At 35.7% G+C, this 21,840-nt stretch overlaps 2 protein-coding genes across 2 annotated transcripts in view; one reads left to right on the top strand and one right to left on the bottom strand.

The window, feature by feature from the left end:
• The window catches only part of nol10 (nucleolar protein 10), a 327,975-nt gene that overhangs the window by 85,491 nt on the left and 220,644 nt on the right, over positions 1 to 21,840 (bottom strand). The gene's annotated exons all lie outside the window — the stretch shown is intronic.
• vps39 (VPS39 subunit of HOPS complex) overlaps positions 1 to 21,840 on the top strand; it is a 37,090-nt gene that overhangs the window by 11,264 nt on the left and 3,986 nt on the right. Inside the window, exons 13-23 of the mRNA XM_051133239.1 lie at positions 819 to 959; positions 1,942 to 2,082; positions 2,547 to 2,612; positions 7,155 to 7,256; positions 7,347 to 7,563; positions 12,774 to 12,902; positions 13,009 to 13,111; positions 14,331 to 14,376; positions 16,731 to 16,880; positions 19,207 to 19,341; positions 21,436 to 21,527. Coding sequence (XP_050989196.1) covers positions 819 to 959; positions 1,942 to 2,082; positions 2,547 to 2,612; positions 7,155 to 7,256; positions 7,347 to 7,563; positions 12,774 to 12,902; positions 13,009 to 13,111; positions 14,331 to 14,376; positions 16,731 to 16,880; positions 19,207 to 19,341; positions 21,436 to 21,527 — 1,322 coding nt within the window. The remainder of the gene's footprint in view (positions 1 to 818; positions 960 to 1,941; positions 2,083 to 2,546; positions 2,613 to 7,154; positions 7,257 to 7,346; positions 7,564 to 12,773; positions 12,903 to 13,008; positions 13,112 to 14,330; positions 14,377 to 16,730; positions 16,881 to 19,206; positions 19,342 to 21,435; positions 21,528 to 21,840) is intronic.

The following is a 21,840-nucleotide window of genomic DNA, read 5'->3' as shown; positions in this document are numbered from 1 at the left end:
CCTTGATTAGCTGGTTCAGGTGTGGTTCATTAGTGTTGGAGCTAAACTCTGCAGGGACTCTGGCCCTCCAGGACCGGGTCTGGTGACCCCTGGTTTATGACAACTAGATCAAAACTTTAGCATTTACTGTAAAGACATATACGATGAGCTAATGACTTGATGTTTTGAGGGGTAAGACTATAGCACAGACAACCATATACAAGAGAACTATGTACATAACCATATACATTTTGAGCAACATGACAATAGGTACTGATAATGACAAATCAGTTGCATAATCAGTTGCATGAATGTACGAAAAAAAAAAAAATTCGTTTCACATTGTATAATGTGCACAAGTGACTAGATGATGTGGAGGTTGAACAAGTAGTTTTGAGAATTTCATTTCTGATCTGAGAAATGCACCAAACTGTAAGCTGACTTTGGCCCTTTTATCTCCATCAAAGGTTCTGATTGGTGTGTGATACATTTTGACTCCTAGTGTTTTCACTTGGGTAATTGTGTGCTAATTGAGCTCAAACTTTGGAGACTTGAGTGAACAATATTGAATGCTAGTGCTTTCTAAATGACCACATGGTGCAAGCACTGAGAAATGTAGGGATTTGTGTGTAGAGTTATGCAGTTCGCCAAATCTGACTCATGTGTTAAAAGCAGGGGAATAGTGTTTATAGTTCAGGGAAATGGATGTGCTTTGTGAAAAATGGCATTATGGTTTTGAAATTTTAGTTCAAAAGACTGGTTATAGTGTTTTAGCAATCGAGAAAAAAAAACAAAAAACTTTTTAATCTTGTTAGTTTTTCCTGTCTGTTTTATGATAGAAACGCAGTCATTTAGTGAAGCAGCTAAATGACTCTGACCCCTCCACCACCTCCCCTCTCATGGAGGGAACCCCCACCATCAAGAGCCGCAAGAAGCTCCTTCAGATCATCGACACCACTCTGCTTAAATGTTACCTCCATGTAAGTCCTTCAGATTGTTCTCAGTAGCTCAGTTCTGCATAGTGCACAGATAGCATCTTACAAAATATTTCCATTTTAAATAAAATGCTATTCTTTTGAATTTTAAAGTCAAGTATTCTGAAAAAGGTGTGTCAAGGTTTCTACAAAAATATGAAGCAGCACAACTGTTATATTGATAATAATTAGAAATGTTTCTAGAGTATCAAATCATCATATTAGAATGATTTCTGAAGGATCATGTGACACTGAAGACTGGGGTAATGATGCTAAAAATTCAGCCTTGCCATTACACTGGAAAATATATTAAAATAGAAAACCATTTTTATTTAAGTATTATGTATTTTAGTATTTTTATTGAAGTATTTTTGATCAAATAATTACAGCCGTGATAATTGATTTATTTATTTATTTTTTTAATTATTTAATTTATTTATTTTTGGCCATAGAGAAAATGAACCCAATTTTTGGGACCTTTAGCATAATTTGTGATAATTGTGGCTGATGCTATATTAGTACTTTTTTGGTGGAATTTTGTTAATTTTTAGAAGCTTAGTAATCAATATATATTATTTTTAATTTACTGCAGTAAACCAAAGTTAACATAGAGTATTATGATTGTAAGTTGATTCATTCTTTAGATAATTGTCCTATAAACTCAAATATATATTTACTGTTTAGAAAACATGATTAATTTATTGTCCCATAAACTCTTTTCTTTGACATGCTTATTGGTCTTATTCTCAGTAGATTCTCATTCCTGTCATTATTGTCAATACTGTCATTATTTTAACAAGTCAGGCAATGATTACTTTAACAAGTCAGTATGAGAGATAAATGAATATAAATGTGTACATATATATGATATATGAATGTATAAATACTTGGCTGTGATGCCTGAAGCTCTTGGCTGCATAGACAGATCTCTACCTTTACAGCCTGTTTTTCTCAACTTACTAAATTTAGAGGATATGTTTTTTTGCAGACCAACGTAGCCTTAGTGTCTCCACTCCTGCGCCTAGAGAACAACCACTGTCACATAGAGGAGAGCGAGTATGTGCTGAAGAAAGCCCACAAATACAGCGAACTCATCATCCTCTATGAGAAAAAAGGCCTTCATCAGAAAGGTGCACACAATCTTCTGAACTTCTGCTTATTGAGAACGTACATCTAGACTGTTGTGTGCACATTTATGTGATCCTGAGTAATCTCCATTATGAATATAATATCTGTGGGTGTCCTCAAGCATCTGGATATTATTTGGAGGGCTCAGATCAGCTCTTGTTTATGGGGATGCTCTAATGAACTGTTTTGTTGATGTCATGCCTTACAGATTAGATGATGAGGACCAGGCCTTGTAGATACTGCCTAATAAACCCTTACTGCAGCCAAACAAAACCTATTTCTATAAACATCACTTTCATGAATATACACAGAATTCTGTTTGTATGCCAGCATTGTCACACAGCTGTTTCTGTTGTTTTATTAGTAACAGTATTTGTGTCATTAGTTGATTGAAGTTTCAGCAACCTTACAAATCCAGTTTTTAACATGAATTCAGAAAGCTTATAAATGCTTGCAAATAGTATTGTTCTGCAGGTTCTGCTGGATCAGTCCACTAAAGCCAACTCCCCTCTGAAGGGTCATGAGAGGACTGTAGTATCTTGATGTACATATGGTAGAGATGTCTGGTAAAGATCATTGATTTTTACTATATATGTAGTAGTAATCAAACAGACAAAGAACACTATAAATTTGTAGCAGAATTTGGTAGTGCTGTATGTTTTCAGGGTTGGCATCAGGGTTGGCATCATCTGAAGTCCTCTGAAGGGTTGGCATCATCTTTTCTTAAGTGTTCTGGATCCACACTGGAGCTTGTGAATTCCTAGTTACCATGGGATGTCAATCCCATGGCAAAAACAGAGAACAAATAGGAACATAATTAGCGTAGCTGCTGTTCAAACTAAGAAAAAGAAGGTTTGTTAAACCAGAGCTAAAAGATTAAAATGAACATTTGATCAGATATAGCTGCAGAAAAAGTTTATGAGATGCATTATTTGAATGCTTGGCTAAAAAGATGTGTCTTTAATCTAGATTTAAATAGAGAGAGTGTGTCTGAACCCCGAACGTTATCAGGAAGGCTGTTCCAGAGTTTGGGTGCCAAATGTGAAAAAGCTCTACCTCCTTTAGTGGACTTTGCTATCCTAGGTACTACCAACAGTCCAGAGTTTTGTGACCTTAGGGAGCGTGATGGATTGTAGCGTGGTAGAAGACTAGTTAGGTACGCAGGAGCTAAACCGTTAAGTGCCTTATAGGTAAGAAGTGCTATTTTGTAGCTGATGCGGAACCTAATAGGCAGCCAGTGCAGAGACTTTAAAATTGGGGTAATATGATCATATTTTCTTGACCTGGTAAGGACTCTAGCAGCTGCATTTTGGACTATCTGTAGCTTGTTTATTGAAGATGCAGGACAACCACCTAATAGTGCATTACAATAGTCCAGTCTAGAGGTCATGAATGCGTGAACTAGCTTTTCTGCATCAGAAACAGGTAACATGTTTCGCAGCTTGGCAATGTTTCTAAGATGGAAGAATGCTGTTTTTGTAACATGAGAAATATGATTTTCAAAAGACAAGTTGCTGTCTAATATAACACCCAGGCTTTTGACTGTAGTGGAAGTAACAGTAACAGTACATCCGTCTAGTTGTAAATTGTAAGTCAAAAGATTCTGTGTATTGTTTTTAGGTCCAATAAGTAATATCTCTGTCTTATCTGAATTTAATAGCAGAAAATTGTTGGTCATCCAATCTTTTACATTTTTAACGCACTCTGTTAACTTTGATAATTCAGAAGTTTCATCTGGTCTTGTTGAGATATATAGTTGAGTATCATCAGCATAACAATGGAAACTAATCCCGTGTTTTCTAATAATATTACCAAGGGGCAGCATGTATATTGAAAATAGTAGAGGACCTAGAACAGATCCTTGTGGCACTCCATACTTTACTGGTGATAACTGAGATGACTCCCCATTTAAATAAACAAAGTGGTAGCGATCAGACAGGTAGGATCTAAACCATTTTAAAGCCTGCCCTTGGATACCTGCATAATTTTGTAGTCGATCTATTAGTATGTCATGATCTATAGTGTCAAACGCAGCACTAAGATCAAGTAAAACTAGCAGTGAGATGCAGCCTTGGTCTGACGCAAGAAGCAAGTCATTAGTGATTTTAACAAGTGCAGTTTCTGTGCTGTGATGGGGCCTGAAGCCTGACTGAAATTCTTCATAGATATTATTTTTTTGCAAGAATGAGCACAGTTGAGCACATATAACTTTCTCTAAAATTTTAGACATAAATGGAAGATTAGAAATGGGTCTATAATTTGCCAGTTCACTAGGGTCTAGCTGTGGTTTCTTAATAAGAGGCTTAATAACCGCCAGCTTGAATGGTTTAGGGACGTGACCTAAAGATAACGATGAGTTGATAATATTGAGAAGCGGTTCTTCTGCCACAGGTAACAATTCTTTTAGTAATTTAGTGGGTACGGGATCTAATAGGCATGTTGTTGGTTTAGACACAGTGATGAGTTTATTTAACTCTTCCTGTCCTATAGCGGTAAAGTACTGCAGTTTTTCTTTGGGTGCGACGAAAGAAGTTGACATATTAGATGCAGTATAATCTACATTGGTTATTGTATTTCTGATGTTATCTATTTTATCAGTGAAGAAATTCATAAAGTCATTGCTATTAAACTGTAAAGGAATATTTAGCTCAGGTGGTGTCTGGTTATTTGTTAATCTAGCCACTGTGCTAAATAAAAACCTTGGATTGTTTTGGTTATTTTCTATGAGTTCGCGGAAATGCTCAGCCCTAGCAGCTTTTAAAGCCTGTCTGTATCTGGACATACAGTTTTTCCATGCAATTCTAAAAACTTCCAAGTTAGTTTTTCTCCATTTGCGCTCAAGATTGCGAGTTTCTTTTTTGAGGGATTGGGTATTACTATTGTACCATGGTGCAATACGTTTTTCTCTAACTTTTTTCAATTTGATGGGGGCAACAGCTTCTAACGTATCGGAGAAGATGGTGCCCATATTGCTAGTCATTTTGTCTAGATCCTGTGTATTAAGGGGTACACAGAGCAGTTGAGATAAATCAGGCAGGTTATTTGTGAATCTATCTTTGGTGGCTGGAACAATAGTTCTGCCAAGACGATAACGCGGAGCCCTACAGTTAATATCAGTGATATGCAGCATGCACGATACAAGGAAATGGTCAGAAACATCATCACTTTGAGGTACGATATCTATATCAGTAAGATCAATTCCATGCGATATAATTAAATCTAGCGTATGATTAAAACGATGAGTGGGCCCAGTGACATTTTGCTTAACTCCAAAAGAGTTTATTAGGTCAGTAAACGCAAGTCCTAACGCATCATTTGTATTATCAACGTGAATGTTAAAATCTCCGACAATTAGCACTTTATCAAAATTAACCAATAGTTCCGAAAGGAATTCTGCAAATTCTTTTAGGAAATCTGTATATGGCCCTGGCGGTCTATACACAGTAGCTAAAACAAGAGATAGGAGAGATTTCTTTTGCATATCTGGCAGAGTAACATTAAGCAAAAGTATTTCAAATGAATTAAACCTGTATCCTGTTTTCTGAGTAACATTGAAAATATCACTATATATTGTTGCAACACCACCACCACGACCACTCTGACGGGGCTCATGCTTATAGTAGTAGTTTAGTGGAGTAGACTCATTTAGACTAATATAATCATTAGGTTTTAGCCAGGTTTCAGTTAAGCAGAGTACATCAAAACTATTATCTGTGATCATTTCATTCACAATAACTGCTTTGGGTGCAAGTGATCTAATGTTTAGGAGCCCAAGCTTTAAAAATGGTTTCTGTTCGTGTATTTTGCTTTTTTCTGGTTTAATTACGATCAGATTTTTTCTAGATCCTACATTAAATTTACGTTTTGACCTCACTATTCGAGGAACAGACACAGTCTTTATAGATTGGACAGTGCAACTACTATCATTTAAGCGTTCAGAACAAAAGCCATCGTAGCAATCATATAAGAATGTACTCACTAGTCAAATGGAGCGTAGCGTAGATTCTAAGCTTTAATGCGTAGATTATACGCATTAAAGCTTAGAATTTACTTAGTAGAAGTTTTTTGTTTGTAAGGTCAAGAAGTGAGCTAGAATCTTTGACAATCTGCAGCTGCAAACTTTAGTGTTATTTATTAATTTATAATTTTGTAATTTTTTTGCACCATGGCTTAGTGCAATGACCAAATAGCAGGCTGCCACTTAAAAAAATTATTATATATTATATATGTAATTATTATATATATTATATTATATTTATTTATTTATTTATTTATTTATGTAATTTTCTTTTTTGCATTGTGGCTTAGTGTGATGATCAAATAGCAGTGGCCACTTAAAAAAAATGTATAATTTATAATATATACTGTGTACTGTGTGTATATATATATATATACACATCCATATTGAAGCACATGTCTTATCAAAATACAAATTGGATAGTTTAATGTTAGTACTGTAAGTACTGTAATTTTACAGTTCTAATGTAAAATGCAATATTTTAATAATTTTTATATTATTATTATTATTATTATTATATATTTTTTCTTAAATACTCTTCTAATTTTCTTTTAGAGCAAAATATAGTCATTTTTAGTAGTATTAATATAAATGTAGTAGTACGAGTAATAGTAGTAGTAGTAGTAGTAGTAGTAGTAGTAGTGTTTTATAGCCATATTGATAAATAACCACATAATTCTTGGCAAATTGTGCAGCCCTACGAACAGGCACAGCGAACCTGGATTATTTTACTTAAAATCGCTTTTTTTTTGTTTTTTTTTATCAGATTTTCCCAAATCTTTCAGTCTTACTCTAACCCCCTTTTATTTTGTTTATTAAATATTTTTATTAAAGATTTCCACCAATTAGATTCTCTCAGCTAACAGAGTATAGTATTCTCAGCTCCATTTTACAATGTTAAAATCCATTTTACCAGAATTTACAGAAATTTTTCCAGAAATTACAGTATAGAAAATGTTAAAACAGCATGATTCTGTGTATTGATAACACTGGGATGCAATGTTTATTCTTTCTGACAATATGTTGATTGTAGAACAAATGATCCAGCTCACCAGTTACATGCTTTGGTATATTTCTGCACAGGTGTGGAGAATCTGGGCATCATATTTGAATTTTCACCGTGGGTTCTGAAGATTTGTCCAGAGGATGGACTGAAGGTGAGCTAAACATGATCTGGTTGTATTTATACAGTGTGTACTCTCTGTATTTTTGAAGAGCTTGAATTTAATTATTTTTTCTGCTTTTAGATCTTCACTGAGGACCTGACTGAGGTGGAGACTCTACCCAGAGATAAGGTGTTAAACTTCCTGAAGGAGGGCTTCAAGGAGCTGGCCATCCCGTACCTGGAGCACATCATTTACATGTGGGACGAGACACGGCCTGAGTTCCACAATGTTCTGATCCAGCTCTACCTGGAGAAGGTGCAAGGCCTCATGAAAGTGTATCTCAACTCACTGCCTGAAGGTACTATAATGTTTAATTCTCAGATATAAGTGCTTCAGATCGTATCATTATTAGGAAATGTGCATAATCAGGTGCAAATGATAAAATAATAAAAGTAATTTTTTGCATTAGGCAGTTTATATACAGTGACGTCACTTCACAGTAGCTGAAAACTAATTTATGGAGAGGAAAAAACATGAGCTACAGTGGAAAAATATGCAGAACCAAGCTATAACATTTATATATTCCATAATTCGAAGAAGCATAGTTGTATGTGTCAGGTGCTTTGACAGATTGATTGTGCTGTTTAAAGCACTTGGCAGGTGTTTTTCCCCAGCATGTCACTTTTTATGGTTATATTCTCACCCGTAAGTGTTATGAATTCATATGAGTATTTCAGTTTTTTATAAAAACAGGGTTTCCGCGGGTCTTAAAAAAGTCTTAAAAAGTCTTAAATCGCTTTTCCGTAAATTAAGGCCTTGAAAAGGTCTTAAATCAGAGCAGCAAGTCTTAAATTCATATGATCATGGCATTCATTTTCGTGAGCGATTGTTTTCATCGTGTCCTCATGTGTTTCATTTTAAAGTGAAGCAAAAGCGTAATTTCTGTGCTACATGGCTTAGGTCGCTCAATATTCATTAAACAATACGCGGTAGATGGCGGTATGTGCTGATTCATCTGTCAGTCACCGGTAGAAGAAATTGTCGTTTTGATTTTTTTATAGTAATAAAATTAATTTAGTTTAGTTAGTAAACGGACAATACAGTTAAAACTGAACGCGGCTGCTCAGTGCAGTGTGTCGAACGACAGTTTCATCACAGATCAGATTTTATTTATCACGCAGAGTGAGTCGAGCTGACTGACAAGAAGAGAGAGGTGAGAGACAAGACTGGCAGAAGAGTTTCAGAACGAAATGCAAAAGCGCCTGTTTTAAAAATATTTTGGATTTTGAAAAGCCTGTTGACTTCTGCCATTTATCTAAGGTGATAGTGTAAGTTTCATATTTATTTGGTTCTACAGTCTTTGCTGATTTTTATTTATTTAAACTGTGTGTATATATATATATATATATATATATATTAAGCGTGCAAGTTGTAAGTCGTGGTTCCAAGTTTTCTTATTCGTTTTGCTAATAAACGTTCTAGGTTTCTTATTTATTTGGTTACACATTTTTCACTTTTGTATACCTATTTAAACTTTGTGTAAGTTATTATTTTATATTAGGCATATAACGTGGTGTATGATTATTCGTTTTGTTAATAACAATTTGTTACGTTAATGCCGTTAATTTAAAAGTGAAAGTAAAATGCGCCGGACGCTTTTACAAGCAGTACCGGCGCAGAGTACGCGGTCTGCGTATAGGGCAACTCCGAGGGTGGCACCATCCCAGTTGTTAAAAAAAATCGTTCTATAGTAATATCAACATATACATATGCACTAAGAACACGTAACGCGCCATTCGCGCCCGCGCCCCCCCTCGCCCCCGTCCTCGCCCTCGTCCTCGCCCTCGCCCTCATCTCAAGTATGTTTGCGGCTGACTGCAATCATAATAAGCGGTCCGGCGCCGAGAAAAGAAAACGAAAAAAAGCCAAGATGACGCCCGCCCGTGTCTCACTTTCAGGTGCGTTCATAATCCTGAGAAACTTTTTTGGCTGTTGACGTTTACGTTAACTCTTAACGTGTTTTAGTGTCGGTAATAATTTTACCACCACCAACGCACCTGCCTTACTAGTTTCCATGGCTTAAAATGCATGAACCTATATAAAAACAATGAGGCAATAATGATCGGGTAATTAAAAATAATCACATGGTTTAATTAAATAACACTGTTAAAATACATAATGTGGGCTAATACGAAATAAACAATTTCTGTACATTACATATTACAAATGCCTGCAAAGGGCGCCAAAGGCCTAATAATTGTTGTTGTTACACTTACAGGACGATCAAATCCTTGTTTAATAGTGACTGAACATTTAATTCAGATATCCACTTAATTTTGTGATAGAAATGCTACAGCCTCTATAATTTATTCAACAAAAACATGTGGACATCACAACCCTTGCCAAAATTAACCGTGGTTTTATCATAGTAAAACTGCTTAATTTTCTTTTATGTGTTTTCTGGATGCTTGAGACAATAAAATCAATTAGACAACTGTCAAAATCATAGTCATAGGTAACTGTTTAGATCTGCAACTGTAATTTATAAATAATACAATTTAAATGCAATTTATTCGTTTAGTTTTATATTTTTTTTTTTAAAGTTCTGACCCTGTAATAGAAAATTTTGACCCTGTATAATATATTTTATACAATTCTGCGTAGGGCACTCATTTGGCCAGCAGCGGCCCTGTTTACAAGACTTAAAACCGAAGGAAAGTGAAGAAAAGAGGAAAAACTCAAACGAACTAAAAACAAACAGCTGCTTGATGCCAAATTGCCACTAATTTGAAAGTGAAAGTAAAATGTGCACGGCACTTTTACAGAGGAAAAGCAAGCAAAAGAGGGAAAACTCAAACGAGCTAAAAACAAACAATTGCTAGACGGTGAATTGCTGCTAATTTGAAAGTGAAAGTAAAACTCGAACTATATTGCTATATTGTTTTCCCTTCTATTTTTTTTTTTTTTTTTTTTTCTCCCTTAAATTTTCTTTAGTTGGTCTTAAAAAGGTCTTAAAAAAGTCTTAAATTTACCCTCATAAAACCTGCAGAAACCCTGAAAAAGGAAACTAGTTGTCATTAACTATAGAGACATCATAGTATATTTATGTTATGTTTTAGTTTTATTTTATTGCATTTGTGTGACTACTATGTAACTAGTAGAAAATGTATAACACTGCTCTTTCCATGAAAATAGCCTCAGCTTCTGACATGCCTTTAAAAATTCTTCTGCTTGTCTACCTATATATATGTTCTTTGTGAAGGAAATAATGACACAATTGAAAGAGAGTCATAATTTGTGTAAAAATAGTAGTGTTAGGGTATGGGCTAGACAGGGTAAAAAGATAAAACAGAATAATATACAGGGCTTGAAATTAACTTTTTTTTACTTGGTAGCACTGGTGCTCCCAAATTCAAAAAGATAGGAGCACCAAATAAAATTTAGGAGCACCCAATGAATATTAAGGAGCACCACAGCTGCCAATTGAGAGGAACGGCCAGCAACATCCTGATGATTAATAGCTTCACCAGTCAAATGGGCTGATTTTTTTAAAGCTTTTTTTTTTTATAATTATTTATTGCCTTAAAGGAGAAGTCCACTTCCAAAACAAAGATTCACATATAATGTACTCGCACCCTTGATGTTCGTGTCTTTCTTTCTTCAGTCGTAAAGAAATTATGTTTTTTTAGAAAAACATTTCAGCATTTTTCTCCATATAATGGACTGATATGGTGCCCCGATTTTGAACTTCCAAAATGCAGTTTAAGTGTGGCTTCAAATGATCCCAAATGTGGTTGTAAACGATCCCAGCCGAGGAAGAAGGGTCTTATCTAGCATAACGATCGGTTATTTTCATTAAAAAAAATACAATTTAAATACTTTTTAATCTCAAACGCTCGTCTGCCTTGCCTGTCGAAAAACTCTCCCTCAACTTCAAAAATCATTTCAAAATCATCCTACATCGCTGCAGAAGTACCGACCCAGTCTTTGCAAAGTGAACATGCAAAGAAGATCGAACATCCTTAACAAAAAAGTAAAAACTGTGATGTAGGAAGATTTGGAAGTTGAGGGAGAACATGAGATGGGAGTTTTTCGACATACCCTAACTGTCATGAACCGGAACAAAACAGTCCAAGCAGAGTAAGACAGGACCAGCGTTTGGCATTTAAAAAGTATACAAATTGTATTATTTTTATTAAAATAACCAATTGTTACGCTAGATAAGACCCTTCTTCCTCAGCTGAGATTGTTTACAACCGCATTTGGGATCGTTTGAAGCCGCATTTAAACTGCATTTTGGAAGTTCAAAATCGGGGCACCATATCAGTCCATTATATGGAGAAAAATGCTGAAATGTTTTCCTCAAAAAACACAATTTCTTTACGACTGAAGAAAGAAAGACATAAACATCTTGAATGACAAGAGGTTGAGTACATTATATGTGAATCTTTGTTTTGGAATTGGATTTCTCCTTTAAGAAAGGGACAAGAAAGAATGAAAATATGAGTACAAATACAAGATGTTTATTTTCTTTATTACAGGTCAAACTCTCTGTAGCCATTTAAATTAGAGGCAGCCTCCGCATTTTTAAACTTAATCCACACAAAGATGCTGCATGCATGAGCGTTTCTGGTTTAAATTAGATTATAATTTTAATATCTGAAGCAAAAACAGAATGGTCTGACAGACTTTAGCTTTTTGAAAGTGTTTTCATAAAACACCTGGGCCAAATCACTCATGAAGGATACTCTAGTAATCAGGCGCTGTTTGACAGGCTTTATATATATATATATATATATATATATATATATATAAATAATTTTTTGCACGCTTCAAATGCAAGCGCATGTCAGAACAGCATGCAAATGAAATGTTTAAGCGGCAAGGTTTAAAGCACATGAAAATAATGTACTTGTGTGATTGCAAATAAGTGCAGTGTTTACTGAATGGTATTCTGCTGCTGAGTAAACATATGGTGTGAATGTATGTTGCGTGAGACGGAGGCACCAGAACTGCAATGATAACAGATCATAGGGATATTTTAATCGTCAAGAATCAAAAATGTTCATATCGCATACCCCTAATTGCAATGCAGTGCAAATCCGGAACAGAGATTGGTTGAAAGAAAATGTTTGGAGCAAAAACCGGCCGGTTCCGAGTTCCAGTGGAGCGCAATGTGAGTGATTGACGGCTAATATCTAAAATCCGCATTAAAGCTAAGAATGTAAAGATGAAGTTTAATTGGTTATGTAAGCTAATGCTGGATAGAACGGCTCACTGTATCTGCTCATATCAGTCATATACTGTGCAGTACTTAGCGAAAGTTTTGTAAAGAAATTAAAACAAGTCGCACCACAACAATTACTAGCACTCGCACAAATGCTCCCAAATATATTTTGAGGTCGCGCAGATTAAATTCCAGGAGCATATCCGTCCAAAACGGATGCAGTTTCAAGCCGATATATAACAAAAATCATTTGTGACAGAAAGTATCCATAAACATGTCTAAAACGAGAACATTCCGTCTAGATGAAATAAAGGCGAATACGTTGTGTTGACTGTGTCCAGGTGTTCCAGCTGTAGCTGCAGGAAAGGAGGCAGGAGAGCTCGGAGAGTACAGGAATAAGCTTCTGTCATTTCTGGAAGTTTCCAGCAGCTATGAGCCAGAGAGACTCATCAGTGATTTCCCATTTGATGGTGAGCCCACACGTCAGAGAAATTCAATAGAAAATCTTGAAATTAAACTGGATGTCAAACACTGATCTTGTTGTTCTTCCTCCCCTCCTCTCTGTCGTTCTCTCAGGTCTGTTGGAGGAGAGGGCTCTTCTTCTGGGTCGTATGGGGAAACACGAACAGGCTCTTTTCATCTACGTTCACATTCTCAAAGACACACATATGGCTGAAGAGTGAGTATTGCTCTTTTCTGACCTTAAAGGAGAAGTCCACTTCCAGAACAATAATTGACAGATAATGTACTCACCCCCTTGTCATCCAAGATGTTCATGTCTTTCTTTCTTCAGTCGTAAAGAAATTATGTTTTTTGAGGAAAATATTTCTGCATTTTTCTCCATATAATGGACTGATATGGTGCCCTGAGTTTGAACTTTCAAAATGCAGTTTAAATGTGGCTTGAAATGATCCCAAATGCAGTTGTAAACGATCCCAGCTGAGGAAGAAGGGTCTTATCTAGCGAAACGATCAGTTATTTTCAATAAAAAAATACAATTTAAATACTTTTTAATCTCAAATGCTCGTCTTGTCTCGCTCTCCCTGAACTCTTTGTATTCTGGTTCAAGACAGTTAGGGTATGTCGAAAAACTCCAATTGTATTTTCTCCCTCAACTTCAAAAATCATTTCAACATCTTCCTGTATCACTGCAGAAGTTCAAAAGTGAACATGCAAAGAAGATCAAACACCCTTAACAAAAAAGGTAAACAGGGATAAAGGGCGATTTTGAAGTTGAGAAAGAAAATATGATGAGTTTTTCGACCTACCTTAACTGTCTCAGTTCTGTTGAAGCCGCATTTAAGCTGCGTTTTGGAAGTTCAGACTCAGGGCACCATATCAGTCCATTATATGGAGGACAATTCTGAATGTTTTCCTCTAAAAACATAATTCCTTTACGACTGAAGAAAGAAAGACATGAACATCTTGGATGACAAGGGGTTGAGTAGCTTATCTGTAAATTGTTGTTCTGTAAGTGGACTTCTCCTTTAAGCCCTGTTCAACATCACCAAGTGAGCATGAAATCGAAATAGACTGTTTTAATACACATTCCTATCCTTATTCATCAGTGCACATTAAAGAAAAATGAAGTTGCTCCACCTAGGCTGTACTTTTGTGTATGGTAACCAGTAGCCTTTGACTTCTCCAAGTTTCTGTCAAAAGGCTTCTTCAAAAGTCAATCTACTTTAAACTCTCATTAAAGTCTGACTACTAATTTCACCTAAAATCAAATTTATTTTTCTTGTTGAATATCCTGTTATATATTACATTACAGAAGTAAAATGCAATGCATTTCATGTTCCTTTTCCATAAAAAAGGAAACTGACTTTAAACACTATCACATTATACCTTTTGGTCTTTCCTTTTGTAATATTCCTGTGTGTTCTGATCTTCATCAGGTACTGCCATGGTCATTATGATCCATCAACAAACGGCAATAAAGATGTGAGTGCTGCTCTGTGACTTTTTTCCAGTCTTATTTGAAATGTTATCAGAGAATGGGAATCTGTCACTGCGCATTGCATTCTGGGTAGTCACCGCCATGTTTTAGGACACGCCAAATGGGCCTCATTCATGAAACTTGCGTAAAAATATGAGTAAATCTGAGTAATTTGTGCGAAAAACAGGCCTTCCCGAAAACTCTCCTCTGGATTCACAAACGCTTTGTAACTGTCCGATTTGATAGTTAAACATGTATATGTTAACGAATTCCAATCATTTGTAAATAGGGCGCTCCTAAATGCTCATTCACAATTAGCATAATCTCCGCCTATGAAATCAAGCGACGCAAATTGCACGTCCAGGAACGCAGTAGAATATTCTGGTCTACATTCTCAGGTTTGACTCCAGTATATTGCATACATGCAAAAAAAGACTAATAGGCCATATGCCGAACAATAACATGTGTCCACCAAGGAGTTTTTAGCCAGTTGAAAAAATATCAGGTGCTCTTCTTCAAGTGACCAGCTGAGGTGCTTTAGTTGCTATGATTTGGAATAGGCTATCCACGGCTGCATCTTATTATTAGTATCTCATTTTAAAGAATTTTACTTAATATTAAAAAAGGTCATATTTACTTCTTCATTGTTGTAGGCAGTTGTTGTATAAGTCAAGTCAAGTCAAGTCAAGTCACCTTTATTTATATACCGCCTTTAACAATACAGAATTGTGACAAGGCGGCTGTACAGTATTAAATAGGAAACAGTACATCAACAATGCCAAAGGCAACAGTAAAAACTCACTTTTTAGGTAAAGGTAGTTAATCAAAAACAATAAAATAAAATGCAATATTGTGTTAAGAGAAAGTGTCCCCAACTAAGCAAGCCAGAGGCGACAGCGGCAAGGAACCAAAACTCCATCAGTGACAAATGGAGAAAAAAAACCTTGGGAGAAACCAGGCTCAGTCGGGGGGGCCAGTTCTCCTCTGGCCAAAGTTCCCGTGGTCTTGTGCCGACAGCCGTCGTCTTCACTGTGGATCCGTCTTTGGGGCTCATCTAGTTGATGTGGACTCCGCTGACATTCAGTGCTGTAGAGGTCGTCTCTAGGTGCTGATCCACCATCTGGGCTGGGTTCGGACTGGATCCGGGGGACTGCAGTGACCATCTGATCTGGATACGGACTGGATCTGGTGGTTAATGTGACCTCGGAATAAGAGAGAAACAGATGCCATTCTTCTGACGATGCACTGAGTACATTGGGTGTTATGGGAAGTGTTCCCGGTTCCGGTTGACCTAATTAGTGCAGCCTAACAATCCTTTAACGGATTTGAATTATAAGAATATGTTGATTTGTTATGTGTAAGCAAGGTTAAAGAGATTGGTCTTTAATCTAGATTTAAACTGACAGAGTGTGTCTGCGTCCCGAACATTGTAGGGTAGATTGTTCCAGAGTTTGGGCGCTAGATAAGAAAATGATCTCCCGCCCGCGGTTGATTTTGATATTCTCGGTATTATCAAATTGCCAGAGTTTTGAGAACGCAGCGGACGTGAGGGACTATAATGTGATAGGAGCTCGCTCAGGTACTGAGGAGCTAAACCATTCAGGGCTAGCTCTAAGTAGAAAGGTTGGTCGGTATTTGTCCCACCTGTCCTCTATTTACGGCTGGGTCAATAGTGACAGTGACGAGCGCTGCATTTTAAAGTTATCAACACAGCTACAAAGTTACAAAAAAAAAAAACATCCAAAAGAGGGCAAATGAACTTTATTATGGCAGTGCATCAAAATTCAGTGTCACCGGTTTGCCAAAAAGAACACGGAACGTTTAATGCATCATTTACGCTGGGTAGGGAGCAGGTGTATATTTCTTTGTACCAACTAACATTTTGAAAATCTAAACATTTTCATGAATCCAAAAATTTACGTCAGAACGGCTTTACAAACAATTTACACAAAAATTTGTTCTGCTCGTGTTTCATGAATGAGACCCAATGACAATAAATACAAATCACCAAAGGAAAAAACGATGTCACGTTCCCATTCTCTGTTGTCACATTGTAACTTTACGGTGTAAGTTGTGTAGTCACTGTAGTCTGGCTTTTCCTATATCTACAATATCAATGCAACAGTCCCACAAGGATATTGTGGATGAGACTTTACAGTCATGAAAGTCACTATCTTTAATATTTACTTTGTCACTATCATGTGAATATGTGAGGCTTGAAGTCTGAGGGTTAGTCAATTTGGTTGTCAATCTCAAACACTGTATGAATGTGGCCAAATGGAAATGTAAATTCATCTCTCTTTTGATGACACTCCTTGTCTAATGTCAGAGGTGCCGTGTGTCTGTGTCCTGTCTGTAGGTGTATTTGTCCCTGCTGCGCATGTATCTGTCTCCTCCAGACGTGCACTTCCTCGGGCCCATCAAGATGGAGTTATCTGAGCCACAGGCGAACCTCCAGGCGGCCCTGAAAGTTCTTCAGCTCCACCACAGCAAACTGAACACCACTAAAGTGAGCATCCACCAAACACTAACAATATTGTACACTCCACCACAACGCAGTAGCATCCGTATAGAAAATCTCTGAAAAGCACCCAGAAAACTCAAGGATTGTAAATTTGCATGGGCTACAACACATAGAAATATACATTTGAGTCTGTAATTGAAAACTTTGTCACCAAACCATAAGACTAAAATACTGCATGTTTTGACAAAATCACAGAATCACAGGTGGTCATGTTTGAGGTTGGTCACACTTTATTTTAAGGTCCAGTTCTCGCTATTAACAAACCATTAAAGGAGATTCCAGAACAACAATTTACAAATAATGTAAATTTTTCTCCATATAATGGACTGATATGGTGCCCCTGATTTTGAACTTCCAAAATGCATTTATAAACGATCCCAGCCGAGAAAGAAGGGTCTTATCTAGCGAAACGATCGATTATTTTCATAAAAATAATACAATTTATATACGTTTTAATGTCAAACGTCTTGTCTTGTCTTGCTTTGCCTGAGCTGTTTTGTTTACACAGAGTTCAGGGAGAGAAAGGCAAGATGAGCGTTTGACATTAAAAAGTATTTGAACTGTATTTTTTAAAATGAAAATAACCAATCGTTTCGCTAAATAAGATCCTTCTTCCTCAGCTGGGATTGTTTACAACCGCATTTGGGATCGTTTGAAGCCGCATTTAAACTGCATTTTGGAAGTTCAAACTCGGGGCACCATATCAGTCCATTATATGGAGAAAAATGCTGAAATGTTTTCTTCGAAAAACATAATTTCTTTATGATTGAAGAAAGAAAGACATGAACATCTTGTTCAAGGGGGTGAGTACATTATCTGTAAATTGTTGTTCTGGAATTGGACTTCTCCTTTAACTATGGCTTCTGCTTCAATATAAACTCCTAATTTGCAGCTTATTAAATAGTTAGTAAGGTAGTTGTTAAGTTCAGGTATTGGGTAGGATTAGAGATGTACAATGTGGTCCTGCAGAATGGGTGATTCATAAGTACTAATAAACTGCCAATATGTTAATAATAGGCATGCTAAGTAACTAGTTAATAGTGAGAATTGTTCCCAATACTAAAGTGTTACCTTGAGGTTTTTAGAGATTAGAATAGCTGTTTTGAACCAGTGAGATTGGCTGTGGCCTATAAACCTAAGGTGACACATGCAATCTTAAGGTTGTGTCTGCTTTCGCCTGAAAATGGTCCTCATTTTTATTAGCTTGCATTTCCTCTTGCTACTGCTTCAGAGTGAGGCATTGATTAAAAATGGGGCTATTAGTCACTTAAATATTTACATAGTGATTAATTTAATACTTTTTTGTATTGACGTGCCAACACATTATGTTTGTTTCAGTTTAAAGCAACATTATTTTGAGTTTAAGACAATGTATTTATATATAAAATTATACATTTTGACAGTTTGGTTTTGTCATTTGGTTTTGCTAAAACTTATTAACTGGTGAAAATGATGCCTAATTTCTGTATAAACTGATACACTAAATATTGAAATGGTTTATGATTATTGCTCTCTTTGTATAGATTGTAGAAGCTTTTGAAATAAACTTCTGATCATTTTTTTCTGATGGTTTTTATGATATCATGTATTATAATATTGAAATGTGTAATTTTGAAAAGATCAATACATAGAAGAGCAAAAAAAGAATAAATGTAGGTGCAGTAAAGCATTTTCAAGACAGTTTTAATGTGACCTTCATATATAATATAAAAGCTGAATTCTGTCAGCTTCAATAAAAATCACCCCCAGGATGTAAAAGTGCTCTAATGCACCGCGTCTCAGTCTTGGTGATATTAAATTCTTACTGTGGCTCTGTGTATATTTTCTCAATTCTAAGAAATCAAATATAACAGACTGCAAAAGTCTGAATAAATGTTTTAATGTTTAAAAAGTGTTCATTTTGAGAGCCCTAATTAAATAAGATTGAGAGCAGGTGTGAGCGAGTGAGGCCTTTGCTGTAGACATGGAAAGCTAATGGTGAGTATGTGTGGCAGTGCTTCACAAGTCAATCCTGCTGATTCCAACGTCATTTAAGATGCCAGCAGAGGAAATGAGATGCTGTGTTGACATGTTGTCAGATGCCATCACTGAGCTCAGAACTTACAGATTGTTGTGTGGGAAACATCTGTGGAAACCTGCTGTCCATGTTCCTGTTGATTTTAGTTCCTCTTTCTGTCGTAGTGTTGAAGTTTCATTTTGTAAGAACGTCAAAGAGGTGAAGCACGTTGACAGTCAGACAGATACAGTTCCTGAACACACAAACAGAATCCATTTCATGCTGTCTTACGGTATTCTCTCTGTCTTTCATAAGGCCATAAACCTACTGCCAGCCAACACACAGATCCGAGAGATCCAGGTCTTTCTGGAGAGTGTGCTGGAGGAGAAGGCTGGGAGGAAGCGCTTTGACCAGGTCCTGAAGAGCCTCCTACAGGCCGAGTTCCTGCGGGTATGTTTACTTGTAAACAATTTGGCTATTGATTCAGTTTCTTTGAAATGCTATTCAGTGTTTTCAAGGTAATGGTGAATGCATAATTCTGTCAGATTACACAGTTAATTGCTGGAAAATCTAACTTGTTACTGGAAAAGATGCAGTGCTTAAAGGGTCATGAAACCCCCTGTTTCAGCACTGGTTATTTCTCACCACAGTTTCAAAAAATGCTGCAAAAGTGGGCGTGGTGCACTGCGGAGGGGGAAGAGGGGAGAGAGTCAACTTCGGGTTCAGACGGTTCAGTTTCATTTAGCTCCCACTGAGTTAACAACACAAATAAATGCACAGGCATTTGCACTCTGCATCGAAAACATATATATGAATGCGCTGTTGCACCTCTATTAACTTTTAAGGCTTATTTTGCGCCGTTTATAATCCTTTTGATGGGTTGCGTCAAGGAGCTGTAAAAACCGCTATTACACTCACCTTATGAATGAATCGCGTTTGTGCCGAACTCTTACAAAGCAAACAAAAACAAACACTGTCCTTCGATCCATGAACGTTTCTCTCATTAATATACGCATTCTCACAGTCTGAAGCTTCTGTCATAGCAATCAACACATGCTGTCGTGAATAATTAGGCGAAGCCTCTTCTCATAGGATAAGAACATGCAGCTTCATGAATATTTATGAGGCACCGACGCGTCATCGAAGTACTGTAGTCCTTAGCCACGTCACAAACTGTGGCGTCAACACAATGTAGATTTTAAACCCGAAAGATGAAAATAGCGCAAGCTATAGCTCAAAATTAACCAGTTTTTTCCAACAATTAAAATTAACGGATGCTAACATTGTCATCTATGATGTGCAACACAAACACCTCTGATAAAATCTCAGAAAAAGTAGTCTGGGGTTTCATGAACCTTTAAAAACAGCTGAGATTATGTAATGCTACTAAAAATGTTAAATTAAAAGCAGCATTAATTCTAACTAAATACTCTCCAAAATGGCCCATATACACTACCAGTCAAAAGTTTTTGAACAGTAGAGCTTTGAATGTTTTTTTTACGTCTCTTTTGCTTACCAGGCCTGCATTTATTTGATCCAAAGTACAGGAAAAACAGTAAATTGTGAATTATTTTTACTATTTAAAATAACTGTTTTCTATTTGAATATGTTTTAAAATGTAATTTATTCCTGTGATTTCAATGCTGATTTTTTAGCATTCTAATATGCTGATTTGCTGCTCAAAAAACATTTAGTATTTTTATTATTATTATTATTATTATTATTATTGTTATTGTTATAATTATTATTATTATTGTTATTATTATGATATGAAAACGGCTGAGTAGATTTTTTTCAGGTTACTTTGATGAATAGAAGAACAGCATTGATCTGAAATAGAAACATTTTGTAACATTATAAATGTCTTTATCATCTTTTGATCAATTTAAAGCATCCTTGCTTTAGATAAGTATTAAGTATTAATTTCTATAATTTCTTTCCCAACAAAATATAATAAAATAAAAATATACCAACTCCAAAGTTTTGAATGGTATTGTGTATAATGTTACAAAAGTTTTTGTTATTATTATTATTATTTTTTATTTCGGATAAATGCTGATCTTTGGATCTTTCTATTCATCAAAGAATCCTGAAAAAATGTACTCAACTGTTTTAAATATTGATAATTATAATTAACACATTGTATAATAGTAAAATATAAAATATAGTAGTAATAGTAATAATAATAAAGTGTTTCTTAAACAGCAGATCAGCATATTAGAATGATTTCTGAAGGATCATGTGACACTGAAGTAATGATGCTGAAAATTCAGCTTTGATCACAGGAATAAATGACATTTTAAAATATATTCAAATAGAAAACAGTTACTTTAAATAGTAAAAATATTTCAAAATTGTACTGTTTTTACTGTACGTTGAATCAAATAAATGCAGGCTTGGTGAGCAGAAGAGACTTCTTTAAAAAAAAAATGTTAAAAATCTTACTGTGCAAAAACACTGGTAGCATATTTAATAATTTTATTATTATTATTATTTATTTTTTATTTATTTATTTATTTTTTTCATTTTTTTGCCCATATGCAGGTACAGGAGGAACGTATCTTTCACCAGCAGGTGAAGTGTGTCATCACAGATGAGAAAACCTGCAGAGTGTGCAAGAAGAAGATCGGAAACAGGTGTGCTAATTTCTCACTTTATCGCAGTATCTGTTTCTCTAAAACATTCACCTATATACGCCATGCATAAGTCAAGCATTTTTTTGTAATGCAGAAGTACATGCTTTAGTGTGTAGCAAAAGACTGTACAAGTAATAGAGCATACATAACATGTCTTCTTGATACCACAGACATAACAGAGTAACATGCCTTTACTGGAAAATATGATAAATTGCAAAAAAAAAAAAAAAAAAAAAAATTACATTGGTGTAGAATCACATGATGAATGTTATTACATTCAGAAACAATATGTAAAGAACAGTAAATTCAATGT

This window comes from Labeo rohita, chromosome 17 (assembly GCF_022985175.1).
Source record: "Labeo rohita strain BAU-BD-2019 chromosome 17, IGBB_LRoh.1.0, whole genome shotgun sequence".
NCBI lineage: Eukaryota > Metazoa > Chordata > Actinopteri > Cypriniformes > Cyprinidae > Labeo > Labeo rohita.
The sequence above is the reverse complement of the archived record's forward strand: the minus strand, read 5'-3'. Positions and strand labels throughout refer to the sequence as shown.